At 40.1% G+C, this 20,569-nt stretch overlaps 1 protein-coding gene across 6 annotated transcripts in view; it reads right to left on the bottom strand.

Annotated features, from left to right (window-relative positions):
* gabrg2 (gamma-aminobutyric acid type A receptor subunit gamma2) overlaps positions 1-20,569 on the bottom strand; it is a 42,214-nt gene that overhangs the window by 11,690 nt on the left and 9,955 nt on the right. For 5 of the 6 annotated variants that reach the window (XM_034549739.1, XM_034549741.1, XM_034549742.1 and 2 more), the window contains exons 1-4: positions 16,941-16,997; positions 13,977-14,197; positions 12,380-12,462; positions 10,562-10,699 (exon numbers count right to left, since the gene is read on the bottom strand). In XM_034549739.1, the coding sequence (XP_034405630.1) occupies positions 10,562-10,699; positions 12,380-12,462; positions 13,977-14,197; positions 16,941-16,982 (484 nt within the window). In that variant the 5' untranslated portion in view covers positions 16,983-16,997. Of the gene's footprint in view, positions 1-10,561; positions 10,700-12,379; positions 12,463-13,976; positions 14,198-16,940; positions 17,009-20,569 lie in introns of those variants that run through there. The other variant, XM_034549738.1, reaches the window with a different exon arrangement.

The following is a 20,569-nucleotide window of genomic DNA, read 5'->3' as shown; positions in this document are numbered from 1 at the left end:
TGCATTACCGAGTTTATTTCCATCCACGTCATGTGATAAAAAAAAAAAAAAAGAAGAAGAAGTAAAACAGGCCAACACATTCGACTTCTCTCTCAGTCTGTTATCCGTGTTCCGGCTTACCTCGTCTAAAAATGGCTTCATCATTTCTTATCCAGTCACACACTGAGGAAAGATACGATACACACTCATTACATAAGCTCCAACTTCTAAAATTCAACTCTCGCTCTCTTTTCTCCCCATGTTTAATATATCACCTTTTTTTCCTCTCTTTTTTTTGGGTCTTACTTCCTGTTTTAACTATTCTGGCCGGATGACGAGACTTCGTCTCACTGAACAGTCACGACACTTACGGCTACACTTACTTGAGCTGCAGTTCAAACTAAATATTAAGCAAGGAGAGAAGAATGTGATGCTTCATGTGATGCGGTGAAAGAAAACAAGAGAGATGAGCAGACAAGACGAAAAGGTTTGCGGAGGCCTCTTGGGAAGGGGATCCATTCAGCTAGGGGTTAGTGTGCGTGAGAAGATTTAATGGACAACCTGAAAACAAATATTGGCCGCACAGATGACTTTACATGTTCAGACAAGCACTCAGGAGATGGATGGACAATATTTGCCATTGTTCGCCGTGTGAATACATCTGTCAGTGGTATAACACACGAGTGGTTCAACTCGAGTCATTTTACATTTTTACTTTCCTTGTTCTGCTCTACACACCTGCTGCAGGAGGCTGACCAGAAAAAAAAAAGCCTTTCGGCAAAAGAACAATATACAAGTACCTCCCACAGGCCCCTTTAAGAATTCAAACCAGAGTATAAAACTTTATTATATGATTGCTCAGAACATTTTTAAACAATATGGTCTCATGCTGTTTCAGACTCACAGAGCTGTGAAGTTTTAAGACCCTATGCATTGCTGTTTTTGAGTTTTGCACAATACGAAGAGGAATCAGTTCACTACATCTTATCTTACTGTAATGTCTACTTTGATGAATCATACATGCTCACTGATTTATTTGTTTTAAATGACTCTCTATTACAGGATATCTTCCAAGAGAATGTTTCAGTCCTAATGGCACAATGTATTGATCTGTATAATAGCAACACTGTAATTTAATTCTAACTTCGACAGATGAGATCAGACAAACGCTGTGTAAGCTAAGACAATCAGTCCCCACTTCATTGCCAATGGCTTCGTGCTATTACAGATTAGAGTTCTGGAGCCCCCGGTTTCAAGCTTTGAAATCAAATTAATCATATTCAACACACTGAATGAATTGCCCAAAACTAAAGCACTGATTTATGCCTGTGCATACTCATACTAAGTAGCATTTAATTTTAAGTGCCTTAATAATCACACAGCTTTACCAAAACAGCACTCCCAGAAAAATATGTGCAAACTTAAAGAAATTGATATTTTCACTGTAGTGAGCCTCATATGCAAATGTTCACTTTGTGCTTAGCGTCATACGTGATCCTCGCTATCCAGCATTAATGTTAACAATGCAATGAGGTTTTGGCCCAGGAACAATTGCTCCACCGAGTGGCATCAACTTGAATGCCCTTAGCCTCTAAACCAGCTGTCTGTGTCACCAGGGTACCGAGAAGAGACTTAAAATTAATTCTGTGTGTGCATGTAGATGCAAGCAGTACACATATGAACTACATTTAGGCTGTAGTAAAAGCTGGTGCAATGTAGAATTTTAAAAGTAGCCCATTCTGCACATTTGACTTCTTGTTCCACTTTAAAGAAGCACTGTTAACAGAAATAATGTGTACTTTCTAAGAGCTACGCATTAGCTACTGTATACTCTTGCTGTTCAGGAACTTGTGTATTGTTGTTGCCCTTGAGTACGAGTAATATTCCTAGGTTTGTATTATATGTTCAAGTGGTGGAGTTTAACCGAGTACATCAAATACTATATTAAGTACAATTCTAAGGGACTTGTAGTTTTCCTGCTACTTCTTTCACAAGAACATGTTGCATTTATTACTTATTTATTTTATAGTTTTGTTACTTTGCAGGTATTTTCCATTCCACTTATATAATGAGTTAATAACATATAATGTATAACAGTATGTAAGGTAGTCAAGTCAGCTCTGGCTCCATCTTCTACAACATTAAAATATAGTTCATACAATAAGCCACGACTAAAACTAAAACAACGGTATACGATATCAAATAATAAGAATATAACTGTAGGAAAGCATTTTGCATAATGACTATTTTTACTTCTGTATATTACTTCCGTACTTTTGCCTGCACCTTCAGGCTCACAAAGTCTCTCACTCCCCGCTTGTCAGAATCTAAGTGCAACCCCATCAACCCCTTCAGTGCTTCCTTCCTTCGAGTAAGTTTCCAAATGACAGCTGCACCAGCACAAGTCAAGGAGGACACAAACAGCTTTGACCTCTTTTGGTATTGGCTGAACATCCCCTCTTTTTCTCTTTGCTTCTTCTTTCTTTTATTTTTATTTTCATCTTGGATCTCTCTCCGCCCCACGACCTCTATTTTTGCCAACGGCATCTCAACCGAAAAACATCAACCAAAACAACTTGACGTCCCCCCCACTCTATCTCTCTCTCTCTCTCTCTCTCTCTCTCTCTCTTGCAATTTAGATGACTAATTTTGTCGTCAAAGTATTCCAGCGTCCTAGTTTATCACTTTTAACTCATGTTGCAACTTTGGTGTCCTTTAAGTGGGTGAAAAAGTACACTTCATGAGGACAGTTACATTCACATATTGGTGGAGGGGGTTACAGAACAACCGAAGGAAGTTTGACACTGAATATTATTCTATTACTCGACCTTCAATCGCTGTCTTCAAATCCATATTCCTGTGAGCTGTATGGTATGTCTTCCAAAAAGAACAGACATCTATTAAGTGCAGAGAACCGGCAAATCCAACATACCACAAAGACAAATTAAATGTATTTCTCTAAATCTGTGCTGCGCCACAGGCATTGTGCAGGTGGTGGTCGATGGAGGGGGAAACCAAAGCTTTACTTTCCCAAGGCAATCTCTTCTCCTCTGGCATATCACCATTCTCTGTTTCCAGGTTTTAATTACTAGCTTATTAGACGAGAGAGAGCGAGAGAGGAGAGAGAGGGGGAGAGAGAGAGGTTGTAAAAAATAGGACAGGGATACACGGGCAGCTAAATAAAGCCATCTCTTTTGCAAGAGTGAGCCGTGAAGGGAGATGGGGGTGGGTGGGTGGGGGGGGGGGGGGGGGGGGGGGGGGGTATAGAGCAGACACTTGTAAATGTGAATACTGTTAGTGTATGGGGCGGGTTAGGGTGTGCGTGTGGAAGATGGGAGAAGGAACGGGGAGGAGTGTAAATTGGTATTTAACTTCACAAAAGGAGGATTCTGGCTGAGTCAGAGCATTTTGCCTCCCACTCCTGCCCATCACAACTATCACCCAGAAGCAAGACGGAGAAGGAGAGAGAGAGAGAGAGAGAACGAAGGGAGGAAGAGATTAGAGAGAGTAGCTATTATAGCAACAGAGCCGCACCGCGGCTAATGGATTGTTTCAGACCTTTTTTCTTTAGCAAAGATGGAGTGATTGTCATCTGATGAAAACAAAGAAAAAAAGTTTTATTACTGTGATTAGCTGTTTTCATATCCAGCATGAAGTCATGGGTGACGTATTCTGCACCACTTGTGTCGTCTTTTCATTTTACGTCTGATTTAATAATTTCTCTAAATTTTCAGTTATACTGTCTATAGGTGACAATGAATGATGCAAAAATACTTCACATAAACATGAAGGTATTTAAACATCGTCCTGCATCTGCATATTCCTCGATCTCATATTTCATCTCCTTTAACACTTTTGTGAATTATTCCCGAGAAAGAAGTGTTACTCATCAAGACAATGTATGACCTGGAAACTGGAATAATTTCGCACAATATGCTGGAGCTCTCACGTGTTTTATTGGATCAGGGATGCAATGTCTCAGATCACAATATGAAAATAAATTTTAAAAAGCTATTGGCATTCTGGTTTTATTGCTTTTTGTCTCCCTCTTCTCTTGATAAAACCAGGCAGGTGGTGACCAGCATTCTTGCCTCGGTAGCATAATTTTGTTACCAGTTTTCCCTTTAATTTGCTTAGAATTTCTGCTATTGAACTCATATGCGTCGTGCCCGTTGCCTCACAAACGCCCGAAGGATTTCACAAACCTCCTGACACCAAGACGATATCGTCACATGTTTGTTCCGCCTCTCTTTTAAGTTGATTTCTTTAAGGGAACAGCTTTTTGGTTTGGCATTACAATAGCAACGCATACAACAACATTGATGAAACACGGCTAATCGTTCCATACTCCTGCCACAACACTGAAACGTTATCCGAGGACCCGACGGCAATGGTTTTCTTCTTCTGGGGACCCTCTATAAAATATACAGACCCAAATGTGACGTCGAAAAAGGAAAGTGGAGGACACGGTGTCGCAGCAGAACTGGATCTATTCTAGTTGTGTGCAAGATTGCGTTTGTGTAGCTGAGGAATCAATCATAGTCTAAGTCCCCATTCGCATCGCAGAACCTAAAGATGCACTCTGCCATGCTATAAGGGAAATCCTTTGGCGAGTCAGAGAGTGAGTGTGTTTATATATACACGCCGCGTGCATGGGGCGTCCATGTGTTTGTTTGGCTGACGGTCTTCCTCTCGCTGGGCCACTTCCTTTCAACCACAAGGCCTCCAGATTCGCCCCATCAACGAATCGTCTGCAAACTGTGGCGCTCCGTAATCTGGAGAGGGCCACTGATGTATCCCTGGGCGTTCTCCACTCAAACTGAATCACACAGGCGGCCGCACACAGACAACAGGGCAGCACGGCATGGCTTTTGGAAGGTCACTCTAAGAATAGCTTTCGATACGTACAAAAAAAATAAAAGACTCGTATCCAGTGGAGAGCGCACGCGGAAATGTGCATGCAACCAAATGGACACAGAAGCATGCATTAATTCATGGACACAGGCGCGGACCAAAGCACTCTGAATACTGTCAAACACCCAGATATGTACTGCTGGCTGATGCACATAGCGTACATCTGTGCCCTGCTGAACAAACAAATTAAGCACGAGTCCTGTTTAACCCATCCCACGATTCACTGCGGAGAAAAGTGGGGCTCGTAACAAACAACACAAGAAAGAAAGACGGCAAATGGCTTTGATTCCCTGTATGCTCGAAAGGGAAAGCTTCTTGGCGAACCAAGCAGTGCTTTTTCTAAGCTCATTTGTTCCTCTAATGTGCCGGGAAGATGGTGGTAGTATTAATGTAAATGCACCACACATACTACATTTATCAGAAAATAGACAAAATGACTAATCACCCATTTCTTGATAAAACTAATCATTCATCTTGGTCACCCCTCACAATGCATCTCCTTTAACCTCCTCTCTATCAATTATACAAACACTACAGTGTATTAATGCAACTGCACCGTTGTTGTTGGATCCAAATTGGTGTTCATGTGTGCAAATGTAAAAAATAGCTTTGTCAAGCTCTGAATGTGTGTTAGTAATTTCAAGTCACTACATTTATTGTAAAATATATACTGTATAAATATATATATATATATATATATATATATATATATATCTTCTTGAGGTAATGTCTTCTTGAGCAGGCCCTTGGTGAGTAACAGGACAGCCATTTGAAAAGCGTTAGAAAACAGCTGTGCTGTTATTTTGAAACATTCAATAACATTTGGTAAATAGCGACGATGGCTGTTTAATCATTTTATATTCATGCAATATATGCACAAATGTCAACTGCATGGTAATTTGCATGAGAAAGAGAATAATACAAATCTGTAATAATAGTCATCCACTTAAAGTTTTCAAATGTACCACTTTTTTTGCTTGTAAAAAACTACCAATAATCGGAGTATAAGTTAATATCATGTTGCTTGTGGAGTTACCGAGTCCCCAAAATATCACCTCAGATGCAGTAAATCCACACATTTTGCCCACAGTCGCACATCCTGATACACTTGACCTCCAAACTGGCAACATGGATTCTGTTTTTCAATTCACCTTTGCAGGACCAATAAAATGCCACAACTACCGTCCCTTTCCATTTTTATTCCTGTCACCCCTCTATGATTTGTCCGCTGCTGCTCTCCCACTGCGTTCTTTTTTTGCCCCTCTCTCTGTGTCCTTGTCTGCACTATGATGTTCATCCCTGAACTCCAGCCTGGCAGATGGGTGAGAACACAGCTCCCAGCATCAAGCTTAACCCAGCCACTGAGGGGTTAACGTAACAGCAACGTCAGCTGTGCATCCAGTGCCTTGACTATCCTACCTTCTATTCTGTCCACTGGCATCCTTTCAAGGGTCCTTGACGCTTGAGTGGATGTTTTTTCTTTTCTTTTTCCCTTTCCTTTTTTATGCAATTGTGTACGTGCATCCAAATGTGTGCTTGTGTGTGTGTGTGTGTGTCTCTGTGTTTGTAAATGCAGGTATGAGCTTCCAGGCAGTACGGGCGGCTCTGATGTGAAGTGACATGTTGAGAGACCAGGTCTTTGGACTCTGGCTGTGAGAAGGAAGAGGAACAAAATAAAAAACGACAGAGCCTTTACAAACAGCTACAACACAACTGGATGAGAGCAGCAGATGGCGTGTCACCGCCCCAGCCCCCTTTAATCACAATATCACTCAATCGTTCTTTTAATCATGCATCACTTTTTTATTAAAAAAAAAGAAAAAGATACCCGGAGAGTACAAGCATAGATTCCTTAATGCGGGAGTTGTCTTTTTGTCCAAGTCGAGCCTGGGAGAGACTGGCTTGTCTCACAGAATGAGAAGGAATCTCTTGCTCTGACTATTTGCTGCAGTCTTCATTACTTTTATACGGCCAATTCACACTGCCTGTCTGTCTGCCTGCCTGCAAGTCTGTCTGTCTGTCTGTCTGTCTGTCTGTCTGCTTAGCTTACCATTGTGTGTCCCTCTGTTGCCTGACCCATTTCCATTCAGTATGATTGTGATTCAGCAGAGCGCTTGAACTGGAATATTGTGCAAAAGAAGATTCTTTAAAAAAATCGTCAGGACGATATTAAAGAATATGTAACTAACTAACTTTTATATAAAAGAACTAAACCACAATTGTTGCACCTTTCACACAAAGAAGCAACCGGAAAATGAGCAAACAAATTAAGTGATGGGTAATTTAAGATGCGTAGACACATTTGATAGGTAATACCAGAAAACGAGATACAATTGAAAACGGTAAACGAGGATTTTGAATGAATTTCCTGCAGAACAAATAAATGCAATGGTGTCAATAAGCATTTTGTTTGAAAAGATCGAGCTCACAGTAACTCTTTTTGTTGAAATGTATAAAAGTAGTTGCGGTTGATACAGCATATTAAGGAATATTTCTACATTTCCATCATACCTTTCAGGGAATGCTACCCCGCTGCATGGAGAGTACTTTATAGACCGGATGATTATGAGGCCCTTACTGACTGCTTTTTGAGACAGATGTTGTGTTCATGAATCTTGAAGCAGGTCAGATACTCAAACTGACTGCAAAATGAGACAAGAGGTCTCGCAGCCGCAGCCACAGCCAAGGCTCTCTGCTCTGACAAGAGACCAGATGGCTGTTTGTGGAAATAACAAACCAGATAAGAGATGGAGAGTCAGAGGACGCTGCACATTCTCCACTACAGCTCAGCCTCCTACACAGATTGCCTTTTCATGTTGTCGCATGAAAACGTTGTGATCGAAACAGACGGAAAATTGAAGAGCATGTTTTCTTTTTTATATATATATATATATATATATATATATATATATATATATATACAGTACCGGTATATATTGTTTTTAATCAACATGCACTGTGTACAGGCTGTGCATAAGCATTATATGTCGGTGACACTTTGTTGAGCTGTGGCGAATTACAGAACGGTTGGGTGAGTTCAGTTCCTCCCATGGCTACTGTGTGCATGTCTGATGGAGCTTGGTTTGTCGGCCCTCGGGAGGCAAATCTTAAGGAATTTCTTTAGTTGTCCGACCTAAATTGAATACCGGTAGAATAATAATAATTTATGAAATACGTTGGGTGTTTTTCCATTCGAAAAAATTGTTTTAAACACTGACCTGAACTATGTTCGGCGTATATCTGAGTAGGCTACGTTGGGAATTAAAGTAACAGATTTAATAAACTCTAAGATACTAGAATGATACAACTAAATAACACTAATTAAGGACTTGAATTAAAAAGGCTTGCATTGAGATCTCAGAGGCACAAACCGTCCTGTTTATCGAACATAAGACTTGCATCATCTTCCCAACACATGGGGTTAGGGTTCCTCTCCGGAGCAAGCGCAAAGGAAAGTGAGGAGGAAAACCGGGGCTGCGGCACAAACATACTCAACACTGGGGGGGACATTTATTGTGACGGATTTATTGGAAAATGTGTTTATCAACACTTTTTTTGCAGCTTTGTTAGTGGCTATTTTTTTATAATAAATTAATCCTGCAGGGAGGAGGGGTTAGTCATTTTACTGGGAAAACATGTGTGGGAAATGAAACGTGTTGTACAGACATTTCATCAGACGCATCGATCACAAAGTCGCATTAAAAAGACAAGTGTAACCGGTGTCTGATACAACTATTTCTGTTGAAACACACGCAATAATAAACTACATTGTAGGCCTCTACAATCTGTTATTGGCAACGCATTATCTTCCTGTATCTTTAGAGTGTGTATGTATCAAAAGTTGTTTCATTATACTGATTGTCTGTGTAGCTACAGTATGTGCTTCTCACAAGGCAGACCGGGCTTTTATTATGAAAGGTAAGCAGTATCCTAAATGTCTAGACGCTGAGCTGCAAATGAAAGGCAAGAATAACAACCCTCCTGTCACATGTCTGAAACAACGACTTTGGCCTTCCAGCCTGTAGCACATTCTAAACAGATGGAGTACAGCCAAAACACATCCGTTCCCCCTGATCAATAATCGCATTACAGAAAGACTAGGATGAATTGACCATCTCATAAAAAGGAGATTAAGTTGGAGATTTTTAAAAAAAAAAAGTTGTTTACAGGGAAACAGCTTTTCTTTCTTTATCAACTAAATTTGCAAGTTTACGCAAATACATGCAAAAATGGCTTTATTTCTTTTCAAGCGATTAAACAGTAGGATTCATAAGGGGATATATTACTTGTACATACTGTATATATTAGACCCGTGTTTTACATGTCCATCATCAGTTCAGCAGCTGATCTAATGAGCATGAACTCACCTCTGGCCAAAGTTAATCTCTGCAGGAAGGATTTCTTTGAGTCACACCACAGACACGCTTAAACAATTCCTTGCAGAGCATTACACGCATTACTTACCGATATCTCATGAATATAAACAAACAAACAAGCATGATTGCATGCATGCACACACAGTAGCCCTCTCCATCAATACTGTCAGGGAAAAGCAGCTTTTTTTATTGCATTCATTCTGAATGGAATCCAGCAAGTGCAACATAATGAATGATGCACGTCATCCCTATATATGTTAATAACATAAGCACCACATCATTTAGAATACCAGGGAAGTCAGAAATGTATGCATTGAATATTGAAGGACTTTACTGACTTTTACTTTTTAAATGTATCACTAACATTTATAACAGGTTATTGTAGTGCATTGCTTTCCTGATAATGGTTCTTTATAGTTATTGTATCTGTAGACAATGGAGCAGAATTGAAGATATGCATGTAATGTACCGGACACAAACTGTACTGTAGGTCACGTTGCCCTCTGGCTCAAAAATATTTAAATATACATTCTTAATGACAGAAGTGGCAACAAACTAAGAAGATGTTACAGTCCATACGGTACAGTATATAATCAAAAGCCACCTAGAAGATAGACAAGACATATAAAAAAAATAACGTGCATTTTGAATGAAAAGTGCACACAGGATATGTATCGTAGAAACTACACATCGCACTTCGCCCCCAGCATCTGTCTGCCCACCCCACAGGGTCGTGATATACGCAGTAGGTAGCCATTATGGATTTTACTTGAAAAAAAAAAGTGTGAACTAAAAGTGGATAAAACATCATGAGTCATGTCTCTGTTTCTCTAAATGGTCACGTTGTGACCTCTAGCAACAGACCAAAGGTCAGTCTTTGGAACAACGGTGATTGTTTACAGATCAGACTTGGAAGAAGAAGAGCAATTTTGAGACTTTATTTCATAACAAGTTTAGAGTCACCGGCGTGCATGGTGAATGAAGCCTGATAATAATAATGCCTCTCATATTTTCATGAATGAAATTCCACCATATAATAATAATAATAATACTTCTAGAGCGTCAAAGACGCTTGTGATATCATCACATTAAGGTGATGCTGCCTGCACGCTCCTGCCTCCATCAGATTAAATACATCATGCCCAACATCAATGTTGTGTCATGCAGCACCCACAGATCAATACATTATTAATGGCACACAAGCAATGTGTCACTGGCAAAGAATGTGTATATTCAGTCAGCCTTTACTGAATGAGTATGATTTAGTATTTTGTTCAAGAAGATATTCTTACCTGAGACAGTCCTGACGATCTCAGAGGTGTTTCTCAGGCCCACAAAGGAGAACTGGTAGAGCCTCCAGGAGCGAATGTCCCCAACCTCAACTGAGCTTCTTTTCCACTTGTAAACAATCTCCTCCCTGGGGTAGCCATCTGAACAGGCAAGAACACAGTTAAATCGAGCTTTGTTACAGAGGGAGACGAGGAGAGGACAGAAACTTAGTGCAGAAATGACACAATGTAATCGGAAAGACTAACATTCCTTCCTTAAGACGTGACTCCTTCGAGGAGCTTTCTGCATTATAAAACAATGTGTTGAAAACTGTTCAAAATAAAACAAAAGCATAGAGCACAGCCTGTTCTATTTTAGAGGGATCCATTCTGACACAGTCGGTAATCTTGGAGGGGGAAGTGCTTCATGAAAGAATCCTCATACAGTATGACAGACTCCTGACAAAATATGAAAGCTGAAACAATCGGCTGACTTAAAAAGCAAAAGTCACAAAATTGATCCACGTCTGTCTGCGACTTGGATTCCAGTAAATTGTATTACATCAAGAGGAAGCTCTCCGATTGTGAGAATTACCATAACAATCCTACGAATGCTAATTCACCTAGACGAGGCAGGATGCATTAACATAATCAAATGTTATTTCTTTATATTGAATGTATGTCCGGTATCCAAATTTGTATTTAAAAAAACACATTGTTACCGCTTCCGTACATTTATAATACGGTACATTCAATTTGGAACTGCATCTCCTTATCGTGTGAAGGTTGTTGTCAGTCTAGATATGAGCGGTGGGCAGTCGACAACGGAGTGGCTTGAATAATGCACATGAAGCTTCCCCAGTTCGAACTTTAAATGGCTTTATTACTAAAGTGCTCTCAGGCATCCAGTAATTTCCCATTTGCCACATTACAGCCAGGCAGGCGGACAGTCTGCTCCTCCGCTGGCAATGCATCCAGCGTGTCTGTAAAGCGTTCTCCTAAACCGCCGCAAGAGAGGTTCAGGCACTGGGAAATCTACGACGCTTCGTGGCACGTGTTGAGAAAATATGGCCGCGTGATACGTTGCTGCACACTGCTCAGTGCTCCGCCTGCTGCCTCTGAGATTGAGCTCATGTACCGTACTTCAAGCGATTTCCAAAGTTCTGAAAACATCCACGGCTTTCATCAAATTTAAATGAATGCCTCTGTTCCATTTTTAGGCCTGCTACCCCTCTGCTTTCTCTTTCGTGTTGCTCGGGAGCTATTTAAGAAGCATTCTCTCTGGACAATATCCCATGGTGCATCTCTCTGTAGATCCATAGCGACCTCATTAGCATAACGGGGGGGGGGGGGGGGGGGGGCCTCAGTTTGGACTTCTGTCAATTTTTGAAATGTTTTTTTGAACAGTATTGATAGAGTGCAGAACAAAATCTATCAGTGCTTAGCCTTTGGTCAATAAGACATCTATTATTCAATCCCCTTGATTAATGGCAGTATATACTATAAATTATTGAAATGATTTCCTCAAACATCACATGTTGTAACACATAATTACATATCGTAATATTACAGACCTCTTTGAAGACAAAGAAAGAATGCAATACATACTGTAGATAGTGTACATGCATACATTAATCTGTGAAACCTAAATACACATGTGACTCGTCTTATAGTAGATTGGAGAGGTCTAAAAGAAACCCTAAGCTTGTTGCATAATGATTCCTTAAATGATGTCTTTGTTGGGCTCATATGTCGCTCATACATGGGCACAGCGAGCGCGTGTTTGAGATGAAACAGAGGAAGAGGTAAAACAGTCGGGGATCAGCATATGGACGAACTTACAGCTTGAAAACTCCAGGGGACATGAGTGCTCATCCATTGGGAAGTTGTTCAGTTTAAGCTGGCACTCGGCATCGATGGTTAACCTGCAGAAATACAATATTTGTATCCACTGACTGTAAATGTAAATGTAAATGTAAATATATATATATATATATATATATACATTTTTATAATCACACAAACATAGTTAATCAAAATGAACACAATATTAACGGAACTAAATTTATGTTTTTCACAGCAACACACTCCGTCTCTTCTTTTTCACACTTGAGGGGGTTTGAAGGCAAAGTCATTAAACTTTCCCTTAATGGGAGAATGACCTTAAATGACTTTACCCATCCACACTCGCTATTGTCATGTATCATTGTCCTCCCAATCACAGCGGTCATCCTAATTAACCAGTGGTTCAATTCTGAGTTCGTTAACACATTAATGAAGTGGACGGGTCGTGTTCGTTCTGCATAGCAGAACATCCATCACAGCTTGATTGAGTCCAGAAAGGTTCACTTTCTCTTATTATCACTGATGATCTATTGTGGTGTCAGTATTCACGTCCGCTGGATTTATGATGGCATGCAAAACATGATAATAACCACACTTCATATTTCCCCTTAGATCTATCCTCCTAGCTTCATGTGTTTTACACTCATAACAAGGATGCAGTCAAACTATTATTATATTATTAATATATTTGTCTAATCAATCGCATGCAAGATCGGGCCATTAAACAGTAAAGCAATTATTTTGCATTACAGTTAGATTTTCTTTAGAAACTCCCCAACGAAGATTACAAAACAATATATAATAGGAACATTACAAATGTTCAAATTAAAATATGCTGTGTAGGAGTGCCAAAAAACATCAGTTTAGGGTAATGCGGTTACAGTTTTCCCTTATCACAAACAACGGACAGATTTCACTTAGGCTGATAAATGTTGAATTTAAAATGCTGAAATGTAACATTGCCAGTGGCCTGCTCAGGGTAATCACTAAAATGAATCAGTGTTGTGTAAAGAGGCCATCAATTGTTGGGTACTTCAGTCTACTCTCTAAAGTACACATTGTTCCTTACGGTGGATTCCAGGAAGAGCTGGAAGCACCTTTGGTGGAAACAAATTGCTAATAATACAGATGAAAAATTAAATGCTGCACAGTTATCGTTAGTTCTTAGTCCAGCTTTAGTGCTAAAATTGTTGAATCGAGACTAATTCCGATGTATTTTTTACTGTTATCTATTGTTTTCTGCTTTATTCAACTGAGAGCACTAGAGCTAATTGTTTATATAAATAGATTTTGAACCCATTATCTTAGCTATCTTTCCAACAGAGGAGAAAAAAAATGTCTTTAACACTAAATCTAAAATTATGAGCATTTTTTTTTTAATCTTTTGGTTCAGACAAAATATAATTAATTGGATCCAAAATGGTATAAATAATAAACAATAGAAAATGTAAGCTTTGAATGGGATTAAATGGTGTTAACTGGTGAATTAAATAATTCTGCCACACAATCAATCCAACTGTTGGTCTGATGAATGAGCAATAGCCAAATCAGTACTAACATGTTATTGCATGTTATTGCATCCCTGATATTTTACCTGAGGGTGTAGAGTATCCGACCATCGTTCCAGATACGAAGCATGCGATTGGGTGTGGTGATCCAGTGGGCGTCGGCCTTCTTCGAGTTGCGGAAAAAAGTGTCCGGGATCCAGATCTTCCCAACCATGTTGCTGTTGAGACGCAGAACCTTCATCGTGCTGTTGAATTTTAACCTCCTGTCGTACCACGTCTGAGCAAAAAAGATGTCGATGGTGTATTCCTGAAGACAGACAAAACAAGGTTTTTTATCCGAATTGTTATGTTAAACTTTCAGTTTAAAAGCTGAATATGCTTCATATGAACACACTAGATAAAAGTCTCCGTTTGTCAGGAAACCCTTGGAAACCTTATTGTTTACAACCAGGGCCAATGTGTGGATCTGAATATGCAATGAGATCCAACTGAATTGTGTGCTGCAAAAGCACTGGTTCTTCTGTCTGAGGGGAACTTTTTCCTATGACAGTGGAAACTTACTGCTGGAACTCAATTACAGACACTTTTAAAGAGGGTTTCTATTCAGGCCAAGAAGACCTTTTGTCCGTCCTAAAGAGCTCTGTCGAAAAAGAACATCTTGTAGCCCTCAACCTGAAATTTAAATTTTCAACGGGGCAATTAATAATTCCCCTTGTTTGGCTCAAGTATTATCTAATCTCATAAGCGGCAGCCTGAGCCTGACAAAACCTTCTGTCTCCTATTCAGCCCGTGTGAGAGCTCTGTTAGAATATATGTGTGAGGGATGAAAAGCGGCATGGGCTAAGGTGAAAATGTGGTCTAATGTGAGAGGGAAAGGAGACACAGTGAGTGAACGGGATCTATCTATCTTGTCTTTCATGTGTATTGTGTTGTTCGGAATGGTTGGCCCTGAGGTTCAAAGTGAAGTACAGGATGAGAGAGAAAAAAAAAAATCTGGGGATTTGTGTGCAAGAGGGCATAGAGGCATTAACTTCCGGACAAAGCTTAGCCCAATAATAAAGTGTAAATCCATGAGAGTCCTAAACGAGATTTTAAAAACAACATTTTTACCAGGCTACGTTCCCATCCCCCCCCCCCCCCCCCCCCCCCCCCCCCCAAAGGACAGGCAGAGAGTTCAAATCTAATGATGAGAGAAAGATTAAATGCCTTTGGATCTGTGCCCTGCGTAGAGTGATGAAAATCTATTTTTTTTCTAACCTATATATTTATACTCAGATCTTTTTTTCAATCTTTCACAGAATCACACTTCTTTGAACACAAACAGCTGCATGGATCCATGCATCCCTAATAACTGTTCAGATCTGGAGGCTGCAAAGCATAAATGTACGATTCTTTTTCGTCTTCAAATCTCTCCCACTCCTTCTAGCTGTTGGTCTGTCCTATCACTTCCCCCTCGCTAACACGACTTACAATTTGGCAATATTTCAAAAGACTCCTCCTGCATAATTAAGAATACAAAATCATGTTCGTGCTCGTGTAGAAACATCATACCGACCACATTTGTCGTGTCACAGTGCGAATCGCTTCGGCCAAACCGCGGTAATTACACATGAATGTGGAGCGATCAGTCATCGCTTCATGTCAGCGAGATGCCCTCATCACACCCTTATGTGAGCGCAAACACACACATTTTCTAACTGATCCCATCAATGCTTCACTGTGACTGCAGTTATTAAGAGTGGGTGTTGTAGCTAAGATTAAGTGAAACGGAACGCCACCACCATGGAGAGCAGACTGCTCTGCAGAATAACAATAGAAGTGGGTTCTCAGTGGGGACGTGCTACAGAAAACAATGACACATACAACAACGCTGATGTGAGGTTTTCCTAATCCTTCTTTCTATCCAACGGAAAAAAAAATGTTTTCCTCTCCACCATCAGATGAACTCTTCTCTTGGTCGTCACTGCAGAATGACAGCTATATGTGTTCCATTAATATTCCCCAGTTTTCCTTTACAGAATTCATTAGTTACTTTGTGTTGTTACATCATTACCAATGGCAATCAAAGAAAAAACACGGTGTTCGGTCTTTCTATCTGAAACTGGGAGCTGAAATTCAGTTCCAACATGTCACATTGTTATTTATATTAATAGGACCACACTGATACATATCGGTTTTGGAAGCTGGTACTGTACAAAAAAGCAGTGCTCCCACTCGTATTGGCTGAAAATGTTGTGCATAAACAAAAGCTACACAGACTCGGCTTTGTGGACATGAAAAGCTTCCTGCATCTTGAAGTAATAAAGAAAAATAACATGATTTTATTCTGTTTATTCTATTTCCACTTTATCAGTTGTACTCTATACACAAGCTAAACAATGAGAGAAACTATAATAGGACCAATAGTGATATTTCCAAAATGGATAGCAATATATGAATGAATCATTTATTTGTAGATAATTAATTACTTTAAATGTTTCATATGCAACCTTTTCAATTAAATAAATGTTCATCAAAAACAAATAGCATTGTAGTTACAATTAGCGCAACCAGTACACATCTCAAATGTGTCACTTTCACCATTAAAACAGATCACATGATCAAAAGTAAAACGGTAAAAAGAGACACCTCAGATTGTCGCTGATGCAATTCTTGGCAACCACAAAGTGCGAGTGTCTTAGGGCTCGCCAACTCGCGGAGCCATTTGCAAATATGCTGCTCTTGAAATCCGTCCCGTGTGTTCAGCAACACAATTGTTCAACGCAGATGCAAGAAATGGATCGCGTTCATCCCCTCTGGTGCAAAGGCCAGTGCTGTAGTTAACTAACTGATTGACACCTGCATTGTGTTGCTACACTAGAAGGGCGGTGGAGCAGAACGGTGATTATGTGGACCAACCAATCCACCATGACAGCCAGCATCTGCTCTGCTGAAGTGTGCTTGAGCAAGACAGCGAAGAGAGCTCATTCTCCGTTAGTTATACATGCAGTTTCAGCCCGATTATTGAGGAAAACATCGCCACATTAACACTATAGTTCAGTAATACTCACCATATTGATGGCATTTACTGGGCCGATGCTGTTGACAAACATGTCTGTGTGGATCACTGTTGGTTTCACTGAAAAGAAGCACAAGAATGACAGTTTTATAGATGAGCAATTATTTATCATGCACATGTACGATAAGTTTCAGGATGTTTTCTGATCAGTTGTGTCTACATCTTCAGCATCAATTAAGAAAGAGTGAAATAATCTCTCTCACAGCATCACTGCTCAGCTAGCTTTCGGTGTTCCAGGTTTTATCTGATACACACATGATTGACAGGTGCGTATGATGAAATCATGAGAAAGTTTTGAATGAATGTTTGCACTAAGTTCAATGAACACGCAACATTTCGTCATGTTTCTTTATCAGGCATCAAATCCTCAATATGAAACCACATATTTGTACTGATGCTACATGAAAAAAATCAATCAAATACAATAGAAAATGCAATAAGAAACTAAGGGGGGGGGGGGGGGGGGGGGGTCATCACAATAAAACCAATAGAGGAGATGAAAGAAAAAACCTACGTCTGACTTTCATTATATAGTATTACAAAAACATATCAAACTAATATTTCAAGCAAAAAGCTTTCAAGAAAATTGCATTCAGTGTATAAAACAATCTTCATACATGTGGTATACCCTTTTAGATATATATATATGTGTTCACCATTATTGTTGTAACTGTGTTGGGTGTTTGTTGTGTCATATCCTGTGGCCAAAGTAAAACAACGTTGATTTCATAATATTGTAACTGCTGGCTTAATTCATTTTAGTTTTGCTCTCAAAGTTAATGACTCCAAAAGTCACTTTACTCTGGAAACATTAATGTACCTAAATTAAATGATCCCACTTTACTTTTATGACACTGTATCACGTTATCGTCATTTCATCTGGTGTAAGACGCTTCAGATGGCGCTAATGAAATGGAAAACCTTGTTCCTGTGTCTGCAAGGAGACTCCACCAGAGCCTACAGGCGCACTTTCTTCAAACAGGCCTTCTACTAATGTCAGAAAACCCCATGCTTTGTCTGCATTTACTGACAAGCTCCTGTCCCATTTCCCACAATACCTCTGTGCCCTCTGCAACATCCCATCCATCCCTTTCATACCCTCCTATGCTTCAGGCCTGTGAGCTCCTCTCTGCAGCCAATCCGTTAACGTCGTTTCTCAAAGACCTGCTGATGCCGGATACTCCCACAGTGCCTCGTAAATATCCTGACGTGACAATATTTGAGGATGGATAACAATGCTGAGCCCAATGGAGATGAAAAAACAAGCGGCGGTTAATGTTTAGACACAAGCACCAAACTCACAACTAGACCTTGAAGACTGGGTGCTGGATCCTTAATGGAGATGATAAAAAGGGGAAGACTAGGACAGCATCCCAATTAGACTTTTTTATAAAATTTGTGTGGGGCAAGAAGCCCTTATCCAGCGTGTATAGTTTGGAAATTGCCAGAATATATGCTGAAGAAGGTTATTTTGCCGGAAGCGTCCATGTGGCAATATATAAAAAAGGAAGATTGGAGTGCTGTCCTATATTTCCTTTGTTAAACTATTGAATGTTGCACTCTTCATCTATAAATTAATTATCTTTGCTTGAGCACTCGCATGTGTACATCTGTCCACCGCCATGCATTACACCTTGGTGTCTGCTGCCTACACTTAGTGAGATGGGCAGACGTCAGAAGCAGTTTGGCTCAGGAAAGTGGAAAGCTGGGTGTCAAACAGACGGCCGTGCTCTGTCAGACCTTCCAAGTCCGCCTGGATCACTACACTTGCGCGCACTTCGCGACAATGCGTATCTTCATGGATGACTGGACGTTATGTCTGAGAACAGAGTCCGGGTTAAGATATGGGAGCAGGAGTGAGTGTGAGCGATAGCTACATCGAGGGGGGTTACACAGGCACATATGCATGTGCATTGCACCACCACGCCTTTGCACACATATCTTTAAACAAAATCACGCACACACGCACACACACACAGACACACTACTGCCACTACTGGCTATGCATACTAGTGCTTATTACTGTTTTAGCATAGTTAGAATTTGTGTAGACTGAAAATGTGATGCAGAAAATATGTAACCCTGGACTGGATTATTGGTAAAAAAATAAGAAAATCCATATAAATATACATACATGGCTTAAATAAAATATTAATAAACAAAAATAACAAGCTGTATTCTTTTATACAGCCAACTGAAAAGTGGATGTCTTTCATAAAGGGAAATATTATTCCAAGATGCCAGTGAATATAAATTGGGTGAGCTGAGTTTTCTAACTTGCTATCTGAGACGTCATAATACATAGAATAGCTCATAGAATAACCAAATACAGCTCCATGCATGATACATTATCTAGACCTATTAATTAAACTCACTGTACACACTCATGTCCTCTCCATTGCTCTCTATACATGTGAAATAAAATAAAACAATATATTCATTTTTAGAAGGCAATGACTTTCCATCAAAGCCATGGATGTATTATGATTGAAGAACTAAGGATTTTCTCTCTTTCTCTATCTCTCTCAATGTCTCTGTGCTATTTGCTTCATTTTTCATATTTACAGTAGACTCCAGGGGCATTGAAATTAAATGAGCATCACATTGGACTTCAAAGGGAGGATGTGGCACATCCAGAAATGAATCTAAATCCACAGCATTTTAACAATTTAAGGGGTGGACGAGAATCTTCGCTTTGCCTTGGTATGGTTGGTTGGTTGGTTGATTGGTTGGTGGATCAGATGACAGTATAGTCAGCTAATTATAACTCCTCTGTAACTGTGTAACTTGGCAGCAGCTGGAATACCACCAGTGAGCAAGATCATAGTGCGTTTGAAGATGACGGTTAAGTCGTGGCAGACAGCCGCCCAGCTACGCAGCGGCTCTCTGGGCTGATGCTCAAAGCAGATCTGAGCTGCTCTTCAATTTAAAGCACAAGCCCACTTCTAAAGTCTTACGAATAAAGAGGCTGCCCTTCATTAAATGTGTCAAATTATATGCAGCATTGTACACATTGTATAGTATAAGGGGAAACCATGAAAGCAGTGTGACAGACTTACTGTATACATCCATGTTACTCAGCTGCTTTCATCTTGTGCCGTCATTTTAACAATTCATTAGTCATGCTTTAAAACTGCATCAGGTCAAATTCTCGGCAGTGGTAAAAAATAATTGTTTGTGGCGGAGAAGCCAGTGAGGGATTGTTCTCTTTTTGTCGCACTAGAGAAGCCTACCGGTGCTCCCTCAAGGATGGGGTTGATAGCAAGAACCTCTCAGAGGCAGGTGTAGCACATGTATTCCCTCTGTAGGTCAACAGTGGAGGGAGCAGTGACAAATACCACACCACATTTCAAATTGCTCAGAAAACAGGAACACATTTTTGGAGCACGGTAGCAGCTGAGGGGTTCCATCGCATGCTATGTAACAGCAACGTCCTGCTAGGGCATTTATTAAAATCTATTCTTAGCATTCACTGCTTTAATAAAGCACTAACCTGTTCCCCTACAGTAAGTGGCGAAGCAATTCACTGCAAGCATATGAAGTGGTATGTCTGTATTCTGTAAGAGTATGTGACAGGTTCTGACTTAAACCAGTTTCCCGGGAATACTGACCCATGAATCA

The sequence above is a fragment of the Cyclopterus lumpus genome, chromosome 14, assembly GCF_009769545.1.
Source record: "Cyclopterus lumpus isolate fCycLum1 chromosome 14, fCycLum1.pri, whole genome shotgun sequence".
Lineage (NCBI taxonomy): Eukaryota > Metazoa > Chordata > Actinopteri > Perciformes > Cyclopteridae > Cyclopterus > Cyclopterus lumpus.
The sequence above is the reverse complement of the archived record's forward strand: the minus strand, read 5'-3'. Positions and strand labels throughout refer to the sequence as shown.